Raw genomic sequence first — 20,898 nt, 5'->3', positions numbered from 1 at the left:
GGGGCACCAACACAGTCTTGTCTGTCAGCAAATTCCCACATGGTGGTCACTGGTTCAGTTAAATGTAGTACAAATTTTATTCTGGACGTTTTTTAAAATGCAATGTAATAAAAACGATAACAGCCCTGTTTAAACCTTTTTCGTGTAACAAAGTTATACTGCTTCGAAAACGAACCATTCATAAAGAAAAGACACAAAAAAGTTCGATGAGGTGATTCCCGTGGAAGTTGTTTTCAATCCGAAAGTCATGATAGAAACACTGTAAATATCGATTCAGTAAGATTGGTTTTATCATCACTTAAAGAGTCCATCTAGATTTTGTTAATGGATTCCAAACTAAAGTTGGGGTAATTTTTTACAGCAGTAGGCCCTTCTGATATGATAAGTTCAATGCATGGTTAATCGGCTGCATAGACAGGCACGGCAATGGGACTCATGTCGGGTATATCTGTCGCAAACCCTATACATATTTGATCGACTTTATATTCGTCTGTCGAGCGGTTTTGTTTTGCTTGTTAATTAAATAACCTACGTCAATGAATTGCTAGCGGTGATAATTAAACTAATCACTCTTTTCACATTTTAGTGCAACAATATACCTGAAAACCGCGGCGTAATATTTTTAGTAAAATTTGTTCCTCTTGTGTGGCCATATCGTAGTTCCATGCTGTGGGAACGGCCCTTTGCCGTGCCGCCGGTGGAGCAGCTTGGCCTTTAATTTTTAACATGGCAACAGACGTCTTCGCAAGGATTCAAGTTGGCGTCTTGGTAGAGCTATTCAATTTCATCGTGGACATCTTTTATATTCTGAAGATTTTTTTTGTAGATCACTTAATTAAGTTACGCGAAAATGGTTGGTTGTTGGCTTCCCCTCTTCTTAGTCAAGCTTTCTATATGAAGAGATGTACGGGAACGTCCCTTTGTTCGATAATCTCGTTATTTTATTATTTACTGATTTGTGTAGGTTTTAGAAATGGTCATGATAGTTGGATTCAGAAAGACAGTGCTTTACTAAACAGTTCGGCTGTTGAAGTGTCGTGTAAAAATTACTGAATATTGTTAAGTCCGGAATGGTTTTGTGCCTGTTTTTTATTAGTAATAGTTCGACTTGTATTTATATTTGTTAGAGGTATTTGTTAGTATTTTCAAGCCTTGTCGGGAAAATCAAACGGGTTTATATCAGCATTGCCCGACTTTCCGGTCATACCGAGTAATTTATTCAGAAATTCGACTATTTTCACTATTTTTCGTTGGTTCCGGAACTTCTGAAGAACAAGTATGTGATTTATTGAATCTGCCATCCATGTGAGTATCTATCCCCTTTAAAATTTCCCGAACGTCGATACTGTTCCTAATTTTACCAACAGACGGTAATTTTTACTACGACGTTTTTATCACTGTACTCATTGTAAAATTTCCTATCCTGAACACAACAAGAGCGTTCTGATTTAGCCATATTATGTGGTCTGCATCCCTCGAATAGTCAATCTACGATTGTATCACTACTATGCGCGTTACAGTTCACTCAAGCCGTGCTCTTGAAAATTAATTGAGAAAAGCTCGTGGTTTCCATGATAGCCGATTTATGGTTTTGTTGTATAACCATCTTAAGCCGTCATTAGCCGCTGGGTTCTTCTCGAGGGTATCAGCTTAGACACTACGCGCACACAAAAATTTGCCCACTCGGCGTGGAGGGCAGTTAACCCTGGGAGGTAATTCGGACCTAGTTCTGCACTTCGATTTCTTAACACTCGCGGGGTTTGATCTGTTACTCTTACAATCCCTGTCGGGAGCACAAGCACGTTTCCCAATAATTCTTGGATTCAGAATCACTAAAGCAGATTCACGAAGACTCCAGCGTTGGCACAATTCACGATCGGATTCTTGAGGGTATAATCTTCTCCATTAGGGAAGAAAGCACTAGCACGTTTTTAGTCACTTCCTCGCTATCGACGTTTTGTAGGTTCAATCAAAGTTAATTGCCTATTTCCGGGGATTAAACCACCCGACTTGGACATTAATTTACAATGTTGTGAAAACTCATATGTGAATATGTACATTATGTGGAAGATATTGATTTGGAAAATGTATTGGAAGTAACCACTTTTCCTTCGATGGGACTCGAACCCATGACCCTACAGTACGCTAAACTGGTGCTTTAACCAACTAAGCTACGAAGGACCTCCGTCGGCCTTTGCAACATAGAGGCTACTGAATGAGCTCGATATTCCCAAATTGGACGCATTGTCAAATCACTCGCAATCCATTTCTCAAGCCAACACTTCCACATGGGTATAGTACACTTTCACATTAGAGGAGCGTGAGTATTTAGAATGTCTGACCCTCTTATTCAGTCTACATACCTTGTCATACCCGTCTCATCCCTACATCTTCCTCCTGCTCTACTCTCTTACATTTTTTTGCACTTTTTTCAACACGGAGCTTTAGAGTTTCGACTAAACGGAGATTTGTTACACAAGCTTCATCAATCTTGCATCAAAATCAGAAAATAAACCATTAACAATACTCTACGCAACTCTTTGCTTCCTTGTTCTCACTTTTTGTTTACACTTTCTAACACTGAACTCCAATCAATCACTGATCTCAAAATGCGTTCATGGATAGAGCTCACCAGGCTCTAGATCATCAATCTTGCATCAAAATCAGAAAATAAATCATTTACAATACTCTTTATTTATTTATTATCAGACTAAGGCCGGAGTGGCCTGTGCTGCACATAAAAGTCTTCTCCATTCAGCTTGATCCATGGCTGCACTTCGCCAACCACGCAGTCTGCGGAGGGTCCGCAAATCGTCCTCCACCTGATCGATCCACCTTGCCCGCTGTGCCTTCTTGTTCCCGTCGGATCGTTGTCGAGAACCAGTTTCACCGGATTACTGTCCGACATTCTGGCTACGTGCCCGGCCCACCGCAGTCTTCCGATTTTCACGGTGTGGACGATGGATGGTTCTCCCAACAGCTGATGCAACTCGTGGTTCATTCGCCTCCTCCACGTACCGTCCGCCATCTGCACCCCACCATAGATGGTACGCAACACTTTCCTTTCAAAAACTCCCAGTGCGCGTTGGTCCTCCACGAGCATCGTCCAGGTCTCGTGTCCGTAGAGAACTACCGGTCTTATAAGCGTTTTGTAGATAGTCAGTTTGGTACGGCGGCGAACTCTATTCGATCGGAGCGTCTTATGGAGTCCAAAGTACGTACGATTTCCAGCCACTATGCGCCTCCGAATTTCTCTGCTGGTATCGTTATCGGCGGTCACCAGTGAGCCCAAGTACACGAATTCTTCAACCACCTCGATTTCGTCACCACCGATATAAACTCGTGGTGGGTGACTTACATTGACCTCTCTTCAGCCTCTTCCTATCATGTACTTCGTCTTTAACGTGTTGATGACTAGTCCAATCCGTTTAGCTTCGCTTTTCAGTCTGATGTAGGCTTCCTCCATCCTCTCAAAGTTACGTGCGATGATATCAATGTCGTCGGCGAAACCAAATAACTGGACGGACTTCGTGAAAATCGTACCACTCGTGTCAATCCCTGCCCTTCGTATTACTCCCTCCAAAGCGATGTTGAATAGCAGACACGAAAGACCATCACCTTGCCGTAACCCTCTACGCGTTTCGAAGGGACTCGAGAATGCCCCTGAAACTCGAACTACGCACATCACCCGATCCATGGTGATATCCATGGTGATATCCATGAAAACAGTATTGTAGTAAAAATTACCATTTTGATAGTTTAAATTAAATGCACAACACCAATTGATTTGTGCAGACTACATACTGTGTTTGTTTCAACAATATGTGTAGTATTTTTAACCATGGATACATAATAAACAAACAAATGTCAGAATTACCATAGTTCATGGTCAACCGAACTAAAATTTGTAGTTAAAAATTGAACTATTTGTTGCATTTAAGTATGTAGTAAATTTAACTGTGTTATGTAGTACTTTTGCGCTTTTGGGCTCATTTGTCAAATGAATTGATTTCACAGAAATTGAAATTATAAATCATTATTGTCTTTATTGAGCAATTTCCGGAAACATCAAGCATGTTGAATATTTTAATAAAGGAGAACATGAATATAAAACTGCAACAATTTTTGGGTTTTCTGATATAAGTTGATATAGTATCCAGGAGATTGTGGTTTGCCGATGTAACAAAGATACAGCATACGGGCGAATTGCTGCTCAGCGGTTTGCAATAGTACAAGCAAAGTTTTTGCCATAAATATTGTGCTTCCAGTTGAAAACCGAAGTGAGCTCTCGCGACAATTGAGTTTTTCCTTATTTCCTGATGTCGCAACTGCATCGCGACTAGTGCGCATCTATGCCACCGTCGTGCGCCATGATGCGCACTAGTCGCGACGTAGTTGCGACAAACGGAAACGGGAGAAAATTCGATTGTCGCGAGAGCTCACTTCGGTTTTCAACTGGAAGTACAATATTGTTTTCATCTTCTCGTAATAGTTTGCTTCATGGCTGATCATTTGTCGCTTCGTCATAGTGATCATGCCACCGTAACTCCATGTCCTACGAAAAGTTCAAATGAATTCAAAGAAAACTAAAAAAAACATCAATCTTACCATTTGAAAAACGAATAATCGATAAGTTGAACTTCCACTTCACGTAATTGTAATAAATTCACGGAGACCCAAAATCTTATCTCGAGAGCTGAAGAAAAATAACATTCATAACAGAGGAACTAAATATGCTTGAAAGCATAAAGGAAAAGATGACAGAAACATAAGTTGTTATTTTTACCATGGGTACGGTAAAGTTTGTAGTATTTTTGATAACAATGTGGTTATTTTAAAAATCAATCTATTTCTTTTAACAACTTTTAGAAATTGTTATTTTTACTACATAACCATGGTTCAATTTACTTCAGACTTATTTTCAGTGCATCGTCGCCTTGATCAACCGTATCAGTTTATCCGGAAATCCGTTTTCGTGCATTAGCTGCCATAGCTGGTCCCGATCGATTGTATCATATGCGGCTTTGAAGTCGATAAATAGATGATGTGTGGGCACGTTGTATTCGCGGCATTTCTGCAATACCTGACGTATGGCGAACACCTGGTCTGTGGTAGAGCGTTCGCCCATAAATCCCGCCTGGTACTGCCTCACGAACTCTCTTGCAATTGGTGTTAGTCGGCGGCATAAAATTTGGGAGAGTACCTTGAAGGCGGCGTTCAGCAATGTGATTGCGTGGTAGTTGCTGCAATCCAACTTATCGCCCTTTTTGTAGATGGGACACACGACACCTTCCATCCACTCCTGCGGCAGAACCTCATCCTCCCAAACCTTGGTAATCACCCAGTGCAGCGCTCTAGCCAGTGCCTCACCACCGTGTTTAAACAGCTCTCCTGGTAGTTGGTCAACTCCAGGAGCTTTGTTGTTTTTCAGCCGGCCGATCTCCTCCTGGATTTCCTGGAGATTTGGAGCCGGAAGTCGCATGTCCTGCGCGCGTGCTCCTAGGTTCATTACCATACCGCCACCGTTGTCTGCCATATCGCCATTCAGGTGCTCTTCGTAGTGCTGCCGCCACCTTTGGATCACCTCACGCTCGTTTGTAAGAAGGTTCCCGTTTATGTCCTTACACATATCGGGCTGTGGCACGTGGCCCTTACGTGAACGGTTCAACTTCTCATAGAACTTTCGTGCGTTATTAGCGCGGTACAGTTCCTCCGTCTCTTCACGGTCTCGATTTTCCTGCTGGCGCTTTTTCCTCCGAAAAATTGAGTTTTGTCTGTTCCGCGCCCGTTTGTATCGTGCCTCATTCGTCCTCGTGCGGTGTTGCAGCAATCTCGCCCATGCTACATACTTCTCCTCAACAAACTGCTCACATTCGCCGTCATACCAGTCGATTCTCTGATCCGGGGGCTTCGTGCCTAGTGCAGCGGTTGCGGTGCTACCAATGGCGGATCGAATATCTCTCCAGCCATCTTCAAGAGATGCTGCGCCTAGCTGCTCTTCCGTTGGGAGTGCCCCTTCCAGCTGCTGCGCGTAGTCTTGACTAGTCTACCGTCTTGTAGCCGCCCAATGTTTAGTCGCGGCGGACGACTCCGACGCGTGTTGATCACCGTCGAGAGTTTTGAGCGCAGGCATACTGCAACGAGGTAGTGGTCGGATTCAATATTCGCGCTGCGGTAAGTGCGTACGTTCGTGATGTCGGAGAAGAATTTACCGTCGATTAGAACGTGGTCGATTTGGTTTTCCATTACTTGATTAGGTGATTTCCATGTGGCCTTGTGGATATTCTTGCGGGGGAAGAAAGTGCTCCGGACTACCATTCCGCGGGAGGCTGCGAAGTTTATGCATCGTTGGCCGTTGTCGTTCGATACGGTATGCAGACTATCCGGTCCGATGACCGGTCTATACATTTCCTCCCTTCCTACCTGAGCGTTCATGTCACCGATGACGATTTTGACGTCCCGCAGTGGGCATCCATCGTATGTCTGCTCCAGCTGCGCATAGAACGCTTCTTTCTCATCGTCGGGTATCCCTTCGTGTGGGCTGTGCACGTTGGTGATGCTATAGTTGAAGAATCGGCCTTTTATCCTCAGCTTGCACATCCTTGCGATGATTGGCTGCCACCCAATCACGCGTTGGTGCATCTTTCCCAGTACTATGAAGCCGGTTCCCAGCTCGTTGGTGGTGCCACAGCTTTGGTAGAAGGTAGCCGCTCGATGCCCGCTTTTCCACACTTTCTGTCCTGTTCAGCAGATTTCGAAGTTGCGGGTATGCAATTCATCGTAGATTATTCTGTCGCAACCTGCGAAGCCTAGCGACTTGCCGTTCCATGTTCCAAGCTTCCAATCGTGATCGTTTATTCGTCGCCTAGGTCGTTGCCGATTGCATCGAGTCGTATTATCTTCTATGTCGTTCGTAATGGTTGTTTTTAAAGGCGGCTTATTGGGCCTGCGCAAACCTCCTATCTCGTCGGAAGGCCGTCGTGTCAGGGCTGTTTAGCGTCCCACCTAACACCAGGACTTGGGCTTGTGCGCTTTGAGCGGCACACGGTCGCTTTGGCGGAGCCTACTTGCGGATACATGCAGCTTTTTATAGAGGTTTAACAGGGCCCAATGTCAAACCCCACTACATCCTAGGCAGGCGCCACAACTCGCAGATGGCCTGGGGAGGGGTCGTCAAGCCCTTGGACATAGTCCCTGCTGCCTGGACAAACATAACACATTAATAACATTTCAACCCGTAAGCGCTTAAATGAGGTTTGGAACAAGCAACGTGTCGATATTACAGCGGTCGAATTACTTTAGTAAACGCGTAATAAATCAAATTCGCTGAAATTTCGAATGGTTGATACGTCAACTATGAAATCATGGGCAGTGAAGCCATCCCCTAAAACGATATAGATTGCGCAATCCAAATTTGCAGAAGCTATCGCACACTAAGTTTTTCTTTTCCGAGCTCGGCAAAAGAAAGCACCGCTGTAGCTCAGCTCAGTAAATTTCAGAACGCAAGCTCGGCAGAAAATTTTGTTTATTACCTACTAATTCTCAGCAAAATATTTACTGTATATCAGCAAACGAAACGTCCCTTTTACTGACATCTTGGTTAAAATTATATTTTCTGAAACTCGGCGGCAGCCTTGGTAAATTAAATAAAAAATGCTGAGATAACGGTAAAAAAAAATTAGTCTGCGGGTTTAGCTTAATCTTTTTCTGCGGGTAAAGTTTAATCTTTTTCCTCGTCACGGAACAGTGATAGTAATTAGTGCATTACAGTAGAGTGGGGCAAGGGTACGCACTTAGTTTTTAATCGATCATGTGGTCCTTATGAAGCAAGCTTTAAAAAAAATAAAAAATCGGTACACTGACCCCACAATAATGGGTCACACACCAATATGAGTCATTTCCATTTAACGAATGTACAAAATGGAGTGACTAATTATTGTTACGAAGTGACCCATATATGTGCGGTCAGTGTATATTTTATTTATCACTGCTATATCTCAGAAACGATAGCACTTAGAATTACCATAAACCTTTTCCATTGGAAATTTTACGCACAAAAACGTAAAAAAAATTTCGACGATTTTCAAAAAACCAAGTGATTTAAAAAAATTATAGCTTTTTTGTCCATCATTTCTCCATTATGACTTATAGTGCAAAAAAATACATATATTATCTGCTACAACATATCAAAAAATAAAAAATATTGAAAAATTCGTTTTTGAAAAAAATGATTTTTAAGTTTTATTTTCAATGTTTGAACAATATTTTTTCGCAGTGTCTACCTATTTTATTCACATTGCCCCATTGATTACCTAAAACTTTGCCGAAGACTTCAAAACGATCGGACAAACCGTTTTCAAGTTATTTTTTTGAATGTGTTCAAGGTGATTTTGCTTAGGCCCTTGTGAAAAGTTATTCTAGATTCAAAATGGTAAATCAATAATGCAAATTTGTTTTTTGGTCACAAAGAATGTATATGCAAAATTTCAGAGAAATCAAAAAATACAAAATCGACCTTCGATATCACAGAGTATTGCTCCGGACAATAAGGCAATCCATAAGACAGTTGCGAACAGCTGACGATTTTTGTTTACCTTGATTATTTGACAGATTCTGACCGAACTGACAGAACAATTCAAAGGAAATTGTTAAGCGCGGTTTACACCAGAAGTGAGTTCCGTTCAACTGCATACACACTTTGTTTTGATTTCGATTGTCAGTCCCATCGCTGAATGTCCTCATGGATAGCCTAATAGAGGTAATAAACTATACACGGAAGAAAAAAAGTACCCAAAATTGAGTATTTTTAAACTTACTTTTGAGTTACTTTTTCTCTTCTCTTTCATCCACTCTTTCTTTTGTTGTTAAAAACAAAAGAGCCAAACAATCCAACGACGCCAGTTCAATACGGGAAGCCAATTTTGAGTTTTATTACCTGAGGTCGAAATTGAGTGAATTAAACTTACATTTGGGTGAATAAATTTTCCGTTGGGTACTTTTTTAACATGGGAGTAAAGGCAAACTACTTCGACCCTACTTACTCAATTTTGGATTCCCGTACGGATGTTCGAGGTTGGGTGAACTAAACTCACTATTGGGTAGTTTATTTCTTCCGTGTAGAGGACGATTGTCGCTGCGGTTCCCTTTGTTATCGTCTCCAAACATGTTGGGTACCTATCTGTCAAAACGTACTGATTTTTCCTTCGTTGGCATTTAGTGCCCTATCCTCGCCAGCAAAAGATGTTTCGCCAGTGACGACAACGACAGTCTTCCTCTATAGTTTATTACCTCTATTCTCCAGACCGATAATCGAACTCGCCATCTCCGGATTAGCAATCCTACGCCTTTGCTCGCAATACTACTGGTGACCCCTACTACTCAATCACGGAGTAGCAATTACGAAATATACGATTATTTTTCTCATGCTCATGCAAATCAAAGTGCTCCATGTTCTGTTCTTGTTTCTGCAGTGAAAAAAATACCTTTTCGTGCCTTTCTTGACAAACTTTTTTTTTTGGAGTCATTATGTACATAGGATAGTTGGCAATATGTTTTGTAACATTTATAACATACTAGTAGACCCGGCAGACGTTGTCCTGCATAGTAGGCGAAAATGTGCGTTGTGAACTGCCCATGCGAAATTTCCATACGATTCTTAATTTTAGGTTTTCACAATTTACTCAACGTTACTCGCGATTTTTGCATTAGGAAATATCATATAAACCCGTCGGAAAGTATAACGAACATATCTGCTGAAGGACTGAAGAAAATCCATCCAGCCGTATTCGAGTTATGCGGATACGAACACAGACCATTTCATTTTTATTAGGGGAAAAGACGGCTTTGGCAGGTTTTGTTCTATTATTGGCAGGGGGTTTTTGTCGACCGAATTTTATGAAATTTGGCCACAATATTCTTTGATATGCAAAGAATGTTTAGGCCAAATTTGAGCATAATCAGTAGGGTGGCTCAAATTAGTATGGGAAAAACTTTTCTCAATTTTTTTGATGGGCCGCCCTCTTATTCAGTTCTATTTGATGCCCTGATGCTCTGGACAAAATTTCAGCCAAATCGGTCAACGTTTGGGTGGTGCTAAACTCGTTGGAAGTTTATATGCAAAAATGTATGCAGAAACATCCAAAAACAGTGAATTGAAGTTGGACGGCACTTACGATGAAGAACTATGATACTCATTCAGATCTTGAAGAATTTAATACAGAATGTTATGCAGAAAACCGCGAGAAGATTAAAGGTTGCCCGGCTAAGTTATTAGCATTTCTCTGAAGTGGGGTTTGAGCAAATTTCGTTTCTTTTACCTTTGAAAAGAAATAAATTCACCCCTACAACACTCCAGTAAAATGCTAATATCTTTGCCTAATAAACTCTAATCTTCTCGCGGTTTTCAGCATAACATTCTGTATTTAATTCTACAAGAACTGAATGAGTATCATGGTTCTTGATCGTAAATTGTGCCGCCCAACTGCAAATCACTGTTTTTGGATGTTTCTGCATACATTTTTGCATATAAACTTTCAACGAGTTTAGCACCGCCCAAACGTTGACCGATTTGGCTGAAATTTTGTCCAGAGCATCAGGGCATCAAATAGAACCGAATGAAAGGGCGGCCCATCAAAAGAATAGAAAAGTGTTTTTTGAGCCACCCTAATAATCAGTCATAAAAAAAAACCCTGACAATAATAGAACAAAACCTGCCAAAGCCGTCATTCCCCCTATATAGAAGATTTGTATTTGTACCCCGAACTCAAATACGAGATACTTAGAGGAGTGTTGAAATCTAAATACATATCTTTAAAGTTATAGTTATAGTGTTGAAATTGATATACCGTCGTGCGGGGCTTCTTTTGACTCCGGGAGCTACTTTGGATATTTGATTTTTTGAAAAAAAAAAATAAATGGAAAAAATACAAAATTTAAAATAGTCATCCAACTATCAACAAGAATGCCGATTGGTGATAATAACAATTTTATGGTAATTTTCAATATAATTCTTGTTTTAAAATGTCCAAAGTAGCCCCTGATTTATCAAAAGAAGCCCCGCAAGACGGAACATTTTTTTACGCGGATTCCACTGAACAAACTCTAAGCATAACTTTGTATTAAACATTTTTCGTCTACTTTGGTAAAATGTCTAAATGCGGCAATCTTTCTAGGCTTTTTTTTATAATTTGAAGAATTTCTATTTGGCTCTATATACCTACAAAATATTCTGAAAATAGCCCGTGTTAAATTTCTTTGCTGGGTTTTAGAAATTCTGACGACGTGGTGGTGTCAGCACGTGCATTTTTATGAGCATGAATGAACAATAATTTATTCATTAATTTTGCGCATATACGTGTGTAGTGAAAAATGAGGGCGGCGGTATTATTCATCGAATGCCTACTTCGATAGATAAAAGATTGTATGCTTTCTTGATAAGTTCAAGTTTCTGCCCACATCTACGTCGATGATGAACAAGTGCTCGAGCAATGCTGCGCACGACACTTACGCGCGTCCGTTCAATGAATCTTTCCATACGCTCGGTCAGCTGGCGCGGCGTGTGAAATACAGATTGCGGAGCACTGGGTATAAAAAATTCGCATGTAAGTAAGAGTAGCATCAATCTGAACGATTCAGTCAGCAAGAAAGTTTCGAACTCATCACGAATTCGTCTTTGTTAAGTACAGACATCATCGAACGTCATCATGCCGTGTAAATGCTGTAATAGTGGTAAGTTGCAGTCAATGTTGAAAATGGTTAAGTGAATAGTTCGAGAGTTCATTAATATTTGTACCTTTATTGAACAGATTGCAGATGTACCGCTGAATGCGGCCAGAGCAAGCCGTGCACTGCAGAATGCAACTGCAACTGCGACTGCAAGAATGAAACCGGAAAGGATTGTTGCGAATCTGGATGCTGCAGGAAGTGAAGCCCTACAGTAGGCAGGATTGCGGAACTTTGTTTAAAACACGTGTTTAGATACTTCAAACTGTGGTTATGAGTGATAAAAAACTTGTGATTTAATTTGTAATCAAAATTATTTAATTTTTAAATAAACAAGGTCATAAACATGTAAAGAATAGTTCACTACACAATTCATGTCACAACAACACTACACAATGTTGTCATAGGTATACATGGCTACGATTAATAAGTGAATACAATGAAATATAGATTCACTTGTGTTTGCCGCTTTCAAACTTGGAAACCTGGAAGCCGATGGCATTCGATTCGTCATCGTTTGCATTGATAGTTACTCCAGTCATGGCTTCCTCATAACAGGGTGGGGGTGCTGGAAACGGTAATTGTTGATTGATTTGTGGTTTACAACATTCAAGAAATCTAATCTCACAATCTTCATTGGTGTTCACAGATCGCTGTAACTGTGGGGCAGTGGGTAGTGTGTCGATCTCGTCGGTGCATCCACCACTGAGGCTTGTTGGGGCGATTATTCTCGCTGGTGATGAAGTAAATGGGATAGTGCCAATCGTGATGGGAAATTTGATTTTCGGATTCGAATGTAAACCATTCACGTGCACTTTCACTTTGAGTATATATTCTATAGCTAGAACGGAACATTTTCCAGTAGGTGCAATGGAAGGTATCTCCAGTTGTTGGTAGTAAGTATTTGATTCGTCATGAGTCACAGTTGTCACAACGCTGGCCAAACTTTTTCCGACTACACGGATCAGTTCTCGTGGCCTTTGACTTATGTAGGACACCTTTCGTTGTAAGCTACTGTTAATGCTCGTAACTGACGTGCTGCTCGCGTTCTGTAGCATAACTGTGATAGGAATCCTTTGGCCTGGAACATATCCAGACATTGGTATTTCTGCTTCGATTCGGAGAGGGCTGGAGGTGCATGGCCAGAAGTAAAAAGTTTTAACAAGAGTTTCTTTTTTACGGACTTTTAGTGTGTCAATACGATGATTGAGGTTCAGAGATTTCAAAACTGTAAATTGTGCTGTGCATGCCTGGTCGAGTTTCCATGGACGGTCGAGTATTGCACGAACAGTGTATCGAATCTTACCATGCTCTCCTTCAAAAGATGTGGGAACATGAAGAGGGATCGGACTGGCAAAGTTGTAAGTGTGAATACCAGCTGGTATTTCTGTGTTGCCTGCAAAGAATGTTGATCGATTAATGGCGTTGTGGGTATCGTCATGCATATCAGCAACTACACACTACTTTGTGGGATCAATTTGGTTTCGGCTCGCAGAAGTTCCTCCTCTCCGATGTAGGTCTTACGATCTCTACCTTTCTGTTGAACCCACCTAACATCCGCTCTCCCAGAAATCACCAGCCTGAAATCTTGGAGTTTACAACAAGTATAAGCTTAATCATACGAGATCTAAAAAAAATAACTCCATGTACCATTGACCAGTTTGGGTTTGTCCAGTCGAAGTTCTACGGAGCCGGACATGATTTGTCCACCATGAAAGACACCTTGTGGGTTATTATCGAAATGAATCTCGCAGTGCGGGGGCGCCATTACCTCACCTTTCTGGTTGATAATAATATTAAGACTGTGAGTCTGACCGTTGGATTGACGTTCGTTGGTTAATGTTTAGAATCAAATTCTATTCGGTGTATAAGATTTCCAACACTTACGTAGCTGTTTTAATATTGGTAAATGCAATAAAGTTGTTCTCGTTAGATGGAAATAGAACATACGGTATGAGAATGGGATATTCATAACTGCATATTTAAGCGTGACGACATAACTTTAGTGTCTATACTACATATAATGAATAGCAAGCGTATGGGACACTGATAAAAAGTCTCAGTATAAACGTAGCATTTTTACATAAATATTTTTTAACGTAGGACTACCTGTGTTTTACCAGGTTATGCTTTGTTATTGTAAAAATTGGAAAGCGTTACAAAATGCGATAAATCAAGGAAGACTCGAACATTTAATTTGTTTTCAATTTGCCTACGTTACATAGGTAAAATTCTTCTTTATTTAAACATTTTTGTTCTACAATTATTATTTGACATATAGAGTGATCGGCCGGCTTGGCCCTCTAACTTTGATTTAAAATGTTTTTAATGTTAAGAAAATTATTTTGAGCTTTTTAGTAGAATTTCTTCACTTGTCATAAGACGAGTTTGTACCTTCCCATTTAATTCCAACACTAGATTGTACCTTGACAGATACGTATTTCGACCTCAACAGTAAGGTCGTCTTCAGTGTCTCGTACATACTTGACTCGACTTTGGTCGACAAAGTCGAGTCAAGTACGAGACACTGGAGACAACCCTACAGTTGAGGTTGAAAAACGTATCTGTCAAGGTACAATCAAGTGGTGGAATTAAATGGGAAGGTACAAACTCGTCTTATGACAAGTGATGTTTTTAATGTTAATTAACAATTTTTAATTATAAATTAAATCTATCATGACGGCCTTTAGGGGGCGCTAGTGTGTTTTGAAATTTAATAACCTAACTACTATTTACACTAAATATTTACAATAAAAATTTGATAACCTAAATTGGAACTAGCGTCCTAATCGCTATCTGGTCCGAAAAGGCCCAACGGATCCTCAACTTTTCTTTACACTCACCAAAGCGTTCATGTGATGTTTCTATCCCGGTCAGACAGTGGACATCGGATGTTGAGGATCATCCTCAGGAATTTGTTCTAAACTCGTTGAAGTTTGAGGTGGTGGGTTTTGGCGCAGCTCTCCCAAGTACAGAAGTGCCAACAGAACGTTACACTTCGTCACCGTCTTGTCAACCTGTTGCCGGAAAATAAGCTTACTGTCGAGAGTCAAGCCAAGGTAGTCGGCCTCGTTGGCCCTTTCCACAGTCGTGCCATTGAGGATGATTTTACAGTCCTCAGACGGAACATGTTTAGGGGATTTAGAGTGGGGGGAAATGATGACCTGGGTCTACGCCGCGTTGATACAGATCTTCCAGCAGGTGAGGTACTCTGTCAGAGCATCCAGGCCTCATTGAGGTTTTCCCACCAGCGCTCTGATCACTCTACCTTGATAGACGTAGGAGGCTGAGAAGATTGTAGCGTTGTAGTTTGTAAACCAGGCCATCATGCCTTCTCGACATCGAGTAAGGCCATGGCGGATGTTTTAGATGTTAGACTTGTTCCATCTGAGGACGTTGGCAACTCGGGTCGGTTGGTGTACGGTACGACCGCGTCAGAAACCAAACTGTTCCTCGAGTAAGATGTTATGGTGGTCAGCAGACTCAAGTAACCGGCTGTGAATCGCCTTTTCAAACACCTCGGATAACCCTGAGAGAAGGCTGATGGGGTGATAACTTTTTGGAGAGGAACCCAAGCAACCAGAAGTTCGGATAAGAAGGGCTATTTTGGCTTAATCAGCTCTCATTTTAAGTAATTTTTTGTATGTAACGGAACTTTAAGTGAACTTTAAAGTTCCGTTAAGGATGCTTGGAACTTGATGTGAACCATAGTGAACCAATTAGTTCGGTTAAGAGTAAATTTAAGTAAAATCTGAACTTCTGGTTGCTTGGGAAGGATCCTTCCGAGACTTCCGATGGGGATGATTTTGGCTGACTTCCAGGACGATGGTAAGTAGCTGAGACGGAGACACTGATTAAAGAGCAGCAAAAGATAACGGAGCACTCATATGTTTGAGCTCGAGATTCAGGATGCTGTCGAATCCTGGGGCCTTCATGTATTTCGATGACTTGATATAGGCCGTCAATTCTCCAACTCCTCCGAGAAGTCGTTAGGAATAAGATGGATATTGTTAGCATACTCGTTAACGGCTGCTTCGTGTGGACTGTCGATGTTCTGTCCAAGATTGTGCGAGCTGACGGCCTATTCCGGTGACCTTCTCTACATGAGTTATCAAGCGATCCTCAGAGTCTTACTTACTTGATACTTGATGGGCTACAGCTCTTCGATGAACCTACGCCGAATGGAGTATCCTTCTCCACTGGACTCGATCCTGGGCCAATCGCTTCCAGTCGCCCTGAACATTGAGCGCCTTCAGGTCCTCTTCAACTGCAAAAAGCCATCGTGTACGCGGCCTTCCACGAAGCCTGCGACTTCTTTCGGGTTCTCTACTAAATATTATCTTCGCTTGACGTTCTTCCGGCATACGAACAACGTGACCAGCCCACCGTAGTCAGCCGTGTTGTATAAGCTTAATAATATCCAGCCCTTTATACACCTGGTACAATTCGTGATTCATGCGACGCCGCCAGATACCGTTCTCCTGTTTACCGCCGAGTATTGTCCGCAGCACCTTACGCTCAAACACTCCGAGAGCTCTCCGATCAGCCTCCTTTAACGTCCATGTCTCATGGCCGTATAAAGCCACCGGAAGAATCAGAGTAGTATACAGCGCGAGTTTTGTTTTCGTTTGCAGACTACGGGACTTAAGCTGGTTACGAAGTCCGTAATAAGCCCTATTTGCAGCTGCAATACGCCTTTCACCTCGCGGGTAACATCATTATCGCACGTCACTAATGTTCCAAGATACACAAATTCTTCTACCACTTCAAATTTTTCACCATCCAGCACTATTTCGCTACCACCACCACTAATGAACCCACGTTGATTGCCAGCGACCATGTACTTCGTTTTGCTGGTATTGATCGTGAGTCCAATCCTCGCTGTCTCACTCTTAAAAGGCCCAAAAGCCTCTTCCACGGCACGGCGATCAATTCCGATAATATCGATATCGTCCGCAAATCCCAGGAGCATATGCGATTTTGTGATAATGGTACCGCTTCTTTGCACACCAGCTCTCCTAATCGCTCCCTCGAGCGATATATTGAACAGTAAATTCGAGAGTGCATCACCTTGCTTTAATCCATCTAAGGCAGCGGTTCTCAACCTGGGGTACATGTACCCCTGGGGGTACCTTCGCTGGGCCCAGGGGGTACCTCGGACAAAAATGCGTAATGAATTACATTTTTTATCAAAACTTATTGATAAAGTTTTGATAATTTTGTTTTTTATTTTATTTAAAAACTTTGTCTCGTACGTGATATGCGCGATTAGTAAATCATGGCCTATTGAATCCTGCCCTCCACAACCAGTACAATGAATGAGCATGACAAACCTTAAAAGGGCAAAACCTCGAACGAACAAATTTTAAAAATCTTCTATGCAATCTACCTGATCAAAACAGAATGTTGAATAATATTTTAAGCATATAATTCTTGATTAATATCTAGAGAGTACAGATTTGGATGCTTCCATTCAAAAGGCTTGAAAGGCCCTTTAGTAGGTTCGAATTTGTTCCTTCAAGAGACTGTGAAGCGTCCATTCAAGATACTCCTATGTCTCCTTAAAGTGGATAAAAAGCCGCCGTTCAAGAGGCTCGGAAGGCTTAAAAGTGTTTTTTCAAGATACTCCGAAGCCTCCTTTTGGGGGTTCAAAAGCTGCCATTCAATAGGCACGGAAGAATCCTTTCCAGAATCTTGGAAGCCTCCTTTCAAGAGCTCGAAAACCTCCCATCAAGATGCTTGGAATTCGGAAGCCTCCTTTCAAGTGGCTCGGAAGCCTTCCATAAAATAGCTCGTAAGGTATTTCAAGAGGCTCGGAAGCCTCCTTTCAAGAGGCTCGGAAGCCTCCTTTCAGGACACTCGGAAGCCTCCTTTCAAGAGGCTCAGAGCCTCCTTTCAAGAGGCCTCAGAGCCTCCTTTCAAGAGGCTCAGGAAGCCTCCTTTCAAGAGGCTCGGAAGCCTCCTTTCAAGAGGCTCGGAAGCCTCCTTTCAAGAGGCTCGGAAGCCTCCTTTCAAGCTCGGAAGCCTCCTTTCAAGAGGCTCGGAAGCCTCCTTTCAAGAGGCTCGGAAGCCTCCTTTCAAGAGGCTCGGAAGCCTCCTTTCAAGAGGCTCGGAAGCGTCCTGTCAAGAGGCTTGGAAGCGTCCTGTCAAGAGGCTTGGAAGCCTCCTGTCAAGAGGCTTGGAAGCCTCCTGTCAAGAGGCTCGGAAGCCTCCTGTCAAGAGGCTCGGAAGCCTCCTGTCAAGAGGCTTGGAAGCCTCCTGTCAAGAGGCTTGGAAGCCTCCTGTCAAGAGGCTTGGAAGCCTCCTGTCAAAAGGCTTGGAAGCCTCCTATCAAGAGGCTTGGAAGCCTTCTTTCAAGAGGCTTGGAGACCTTCTTTCAAGAGGCTCGGAAGCCTCCTGTCAAGAGGCTTGGAAGCCTCCTATCAAGAGGCTTGGAAGGCTTCTTTCAAAAGGCTTGGAAGCCTTCTGTCAAGAGGCTTGGAAGCCTCCTTTCAAGAGGCTTGGAAGCCTCCTTTCAAGAGGCTTGGAAGCCTCCTTTCAAGAGGCTTGGAAGCCTCCTTTCAAGAGGCTTGGAAGCCTCCTTTCAAGAGGCTTGGAAGCCTCCTTTCAAGAGGCTTGGAAGCCTCCTTTCAAGAGGCTTGGAAGCCTCCTTTCAAGAGGCTTGGAAGCCTTCTTTCAAGAGGCTTGGAAGCCTCCTTTCAAGAGGCTTGGAAGCCTCCTTTCAAGAGGCTCGGAAGCCTCCTTTCAAGAGGCTCGGAAGTCTACTACCCTCGAAGGGATTTAGGAGACTTCTTTCAAGAGGCTTGGAACCCTCTCTTCGAGGCTTGGAAGCATATTTTCAAGCAGCTCAAAGGCGTCCTTTCAAGATGTTCGAAAGCCTCTTTTTAAGTAGCTCAAAAACCTTTTTTTAAGAGACTCGGAAGCCTTCCTTCAAGAGGCTCGGAAGGTTCTCTCGGAAGAGGCGCGGAATCCTAGTTTGAAAAGGCTCGGAAGCCTGCAATAGTTAAAAGAAGCTCTGTAAGATGTATAATGTTCGATGTATAAACTTAAATTGAAATGGGAAGTTTCAAACAAAATTAAAATTTCAGAAAAGTTTATGGAGAGCCATAATTCCGTTAGTTTTCAGGTCCATTTTTCATATATCTTAAGAGTAATGATTATTTTCATTTACAGCAAAAAAAAACATAGGGGGTACCTCAAATAATGCAAAAGTTCAAAGGGGTACCTCTCAAGAAAAAGGTTGAGAACCGCTGATCTAAGGTAACAAATGACGTTTTCGCCACCACCGGGTAGTTTTCCGAGCTGAGCTTCTGGTAGACGACCGGCTGGGAGATGTGGTCGTTCATGTTTGTGATGTACAAGTCGATTGTGGAATGGACGCCGGACCGACTCAGCCGAGTGTGGGAATCCGGGCTCAGGATCGTATAGTGACCTTCCTCCATGTCGTTGCTCTATATGGTTCCATTTTGATTGCAGCGACTGTTGCCCCAGGCTTGGTGCTTGGCATTCAGGTCGCGGGAATGATGAACTGACCTTGTCTCCGCGTAAGCTTGATGATGTCCCTCCGAAGGGCGACCGATGATCCGTCGCCAGCTTTAGCTTGAGTTGGGCAGTACGCCGCGATGAGCGTGATTGTGCCGACAGAGGTAGTAACTTCAACACCGATGGCCTCAACGATGCTCAGCTGGAAGCTTGGCAGCAGGCGACAGTTGATGTTGTAGCGAAGAGCGAGGGCCATACCATGTCGAGTTGCACAATTTGAAAGTCTGGAATGTTGACGATCACCTTCGGTTTTAGGTGCGTTTCGGGGATGAACGCCACGTCTATTTCTTTCTCCTCGAGGAAGTCCTTCAACTCGATGGTTTTGCTCTTCAGCGAGCAAGCTTTCCAGTTGACCAGGCCCACCCTGGCAGCCATTTTCAATGATGAACATGCCAAGAGTGAAGACCTGGTCGAAACGAGTTTTACATCCGCGCAGCCGAGTGGCGAGCTGCGCGAATATTGGCATCAGTTGCTCCGGGGTGTAGAGGGGAGCAGTTTCTTACGGTGGAGCATTGTTGTTCTCCGGCTACCGACGGAATCCCGGGAGAAGGGAGGATGGAGCTTTCGGTGCTGGAGCTTGAACCAACGTAGCTGCTGCTGCTAGTCGCTTGTGCGATTGTAATGGTGGAAGGATTGGAATCGCTCGACGAGGTGCCGGAATGGCTGGAAAGTTCACCTCGTTGACTATAGGAACACGGTTCTTCTCCGGAAGGGTCCTGGTAGAAGCCTTCTCTCGGGTTTCCAAAAACGCAGCCTGCTTTGGAGAGTTCTTGGTTGTAGCCCGATGTTTGTCGCACAGTTGACGCACTTGGGATCGGCCACCTCCATCTTGTCGCACTCATCGGTTGTATGGGTTTGCCACAATCATTGCAGCGCGGCTTCATGCGACAGTTCCTGGCACCGTGCCCGAAATTGAAGCAGTTGGTGCACTGCGTGACGTCGCGGTATACTGGCCGATATCGCTCCTAGTCAACGACGGTGTAATTTATAACGCCGACCAGCTGCAGGTCCTTCCAGGTGATGCAGCCGTACTTCAGATGGATCAGGTAAAGCTGGTCGCGACGTCTTGTCATAACGAGCAATCTTATGCACAGCAACGCAGCTCTCGAGTTCCGCAATTAGATCTTCTTCCTTCATGTTGTAGTTGTAGTTGTAGTCATGAGTGTAGTTTTCATACTTGACGACCTCAAGGAACTCCACGACGGATTGATTCATTCATTTATTCAGACTAAGGCCGAAGTGGCCTGTGCGGTATATAAGAGTTTTCTCCATTCGGTCCAAGGCTACACGTCGCCAGCCACGCAGTCTACGGAGGGTCCGCAAGTCATCTTCCACCTGATCGATCCACCTTGCCGGCTTCTCGCCTTCTTGTGCCCGTCGGACCGTTGTCGAGAACCATTTTCACCGGGTTACTGTCCGACATTCTGACTACGTGCCCGGCCCACCGCAGTCGTCCGATTTTCACGGTGTGAGCGATGGATGGTTCTTCCAGCAGCTCATGCAACTCGTGGTTCATTCGCCTCCTCCACGTACCGTCCGCCATCTGCACCCCACCATAGATAGTACGAAGCACTTTCCTTTCGAATACTCCAAGTGCGCGTTGGTCCTCCACGAGCATCGTCCAGGTCTCGTGTC

The 20,898-nt window shown here is 43.2% G+C and overlaps 1 protein-coding gene and 1 long non-coding RNA gene across 6 annotated transcripts; one reads left to right on the top strand and one right to left on the bottom strand.

Annotated features, from left to right (window-relative positions):
* The first annotated feature begins 11,437 nt into the window (after nucleotides 1–11,437).
* LOC134227221 (uncharacterized) lies at nucleotides 11,438–12,077 on the top strand. Its single transcript, XR_009983631.1, has 2 exons — nucleotides 11,438–11,727; nucleotides 11,805–12,077. It is a non-coding gene; the product is annotated as an uncharacterized LOC134227221 (long non-coding RNA).
* A 73-nt stretch (nucleotides 12,078–12,150) lies between these two features.
* On the bottom strand, nucleotides 12,151–13,737 carry LOC134227220 (arrestin domain-containing protein 3-like). 5 transcript variants are annotated; one of them, XM_062708568.1, is made up of 5 exons: nucleotides 13,609–13,737; nucleotides 13,372–13,501; nucleotides 13,183–13,308; nucleotides 12,350–13,117; nucleotides 12,151–12,289 (listed from the first exon to the last, which is right to left on the bottom strand). In XM_062708568.1, the coding sequence occupies exons 2-5, from the start codon at nucleotides 13,487–13,489 to the stop codon at nucleotides 12,174–12,176; spliced, it is 1,128 nt and encodes a 375-aa protein (XP_062564552.1). In that variant the 5' UTR covers nucleotides 13,490–13,501; nucleotides 13,609–13,737; the 3' UTR covers nucleotides 12,151–12,173. The 5 variants fall into 5 exon arrangements, with proteins under 5 accessions (XP_062564552.1, XP_062564554.1, XP_062564555.1 ...); XM_062708570.1 differs by lacking the exon at nucleotides 13,609–13,737 and having other exon boundaries at nucleotides 12,350–12,802; nucleotides 13,028–13,117; nucleotides 13,372–13,580; XM_062708571.1 differs by lacking the exon at nucleotides 13,609–13,737 and having other exon boundaries at nucleotides 12,350–12,802; nucleotides 13,028–13,117; nucleotides 13,186–13,308; nucleotides 13,372–13,579.
* Nucleotides 13,738–20,898: the final 7,161 nt, after the last annotated feature.

This window comes from Armigeres subalbatus, chromosome 3 (assembly GCF_024139115.2).
Source record: "Armigeres subalbatus isolate Guangzhou_Male chromosome 3, GZ_Asu_2, whole genome shotgun sequence".
NCBI classification, from domain to species: domain Eukaryota; kingdom Metazoa; phylum Arthropoda; class Insecta; order Diptera; family Culicidae; genus Armigeres; species Armigeres subalbatus.
This window is presented reverse-complemented; position numbering and strand designations above follow the sequence as displayed.

Coding starts and splice junctions, on each gene's coding strand:
- LOC134227220 (XM_062708568.1), bottom strand. CDS start 13,489: ATGGCGCCCCCGCACTGCGAGATTCATTTCGATAATAACCCACAAGGT. Junction 13,118..13,182: donor CAAATTGATCCCACAAAGTA/GTGTGTAGTTGC, acceptor CATTCTTTGCAG/GCAACACAGAAATACCAGCT. Junction 12,290..12,349: donor TGTGAACACCAATGAAGATT/GTGAGATTAGAT, acceptor TACCGTTTCCAG/CACCCCCACCCTGTTATGAG.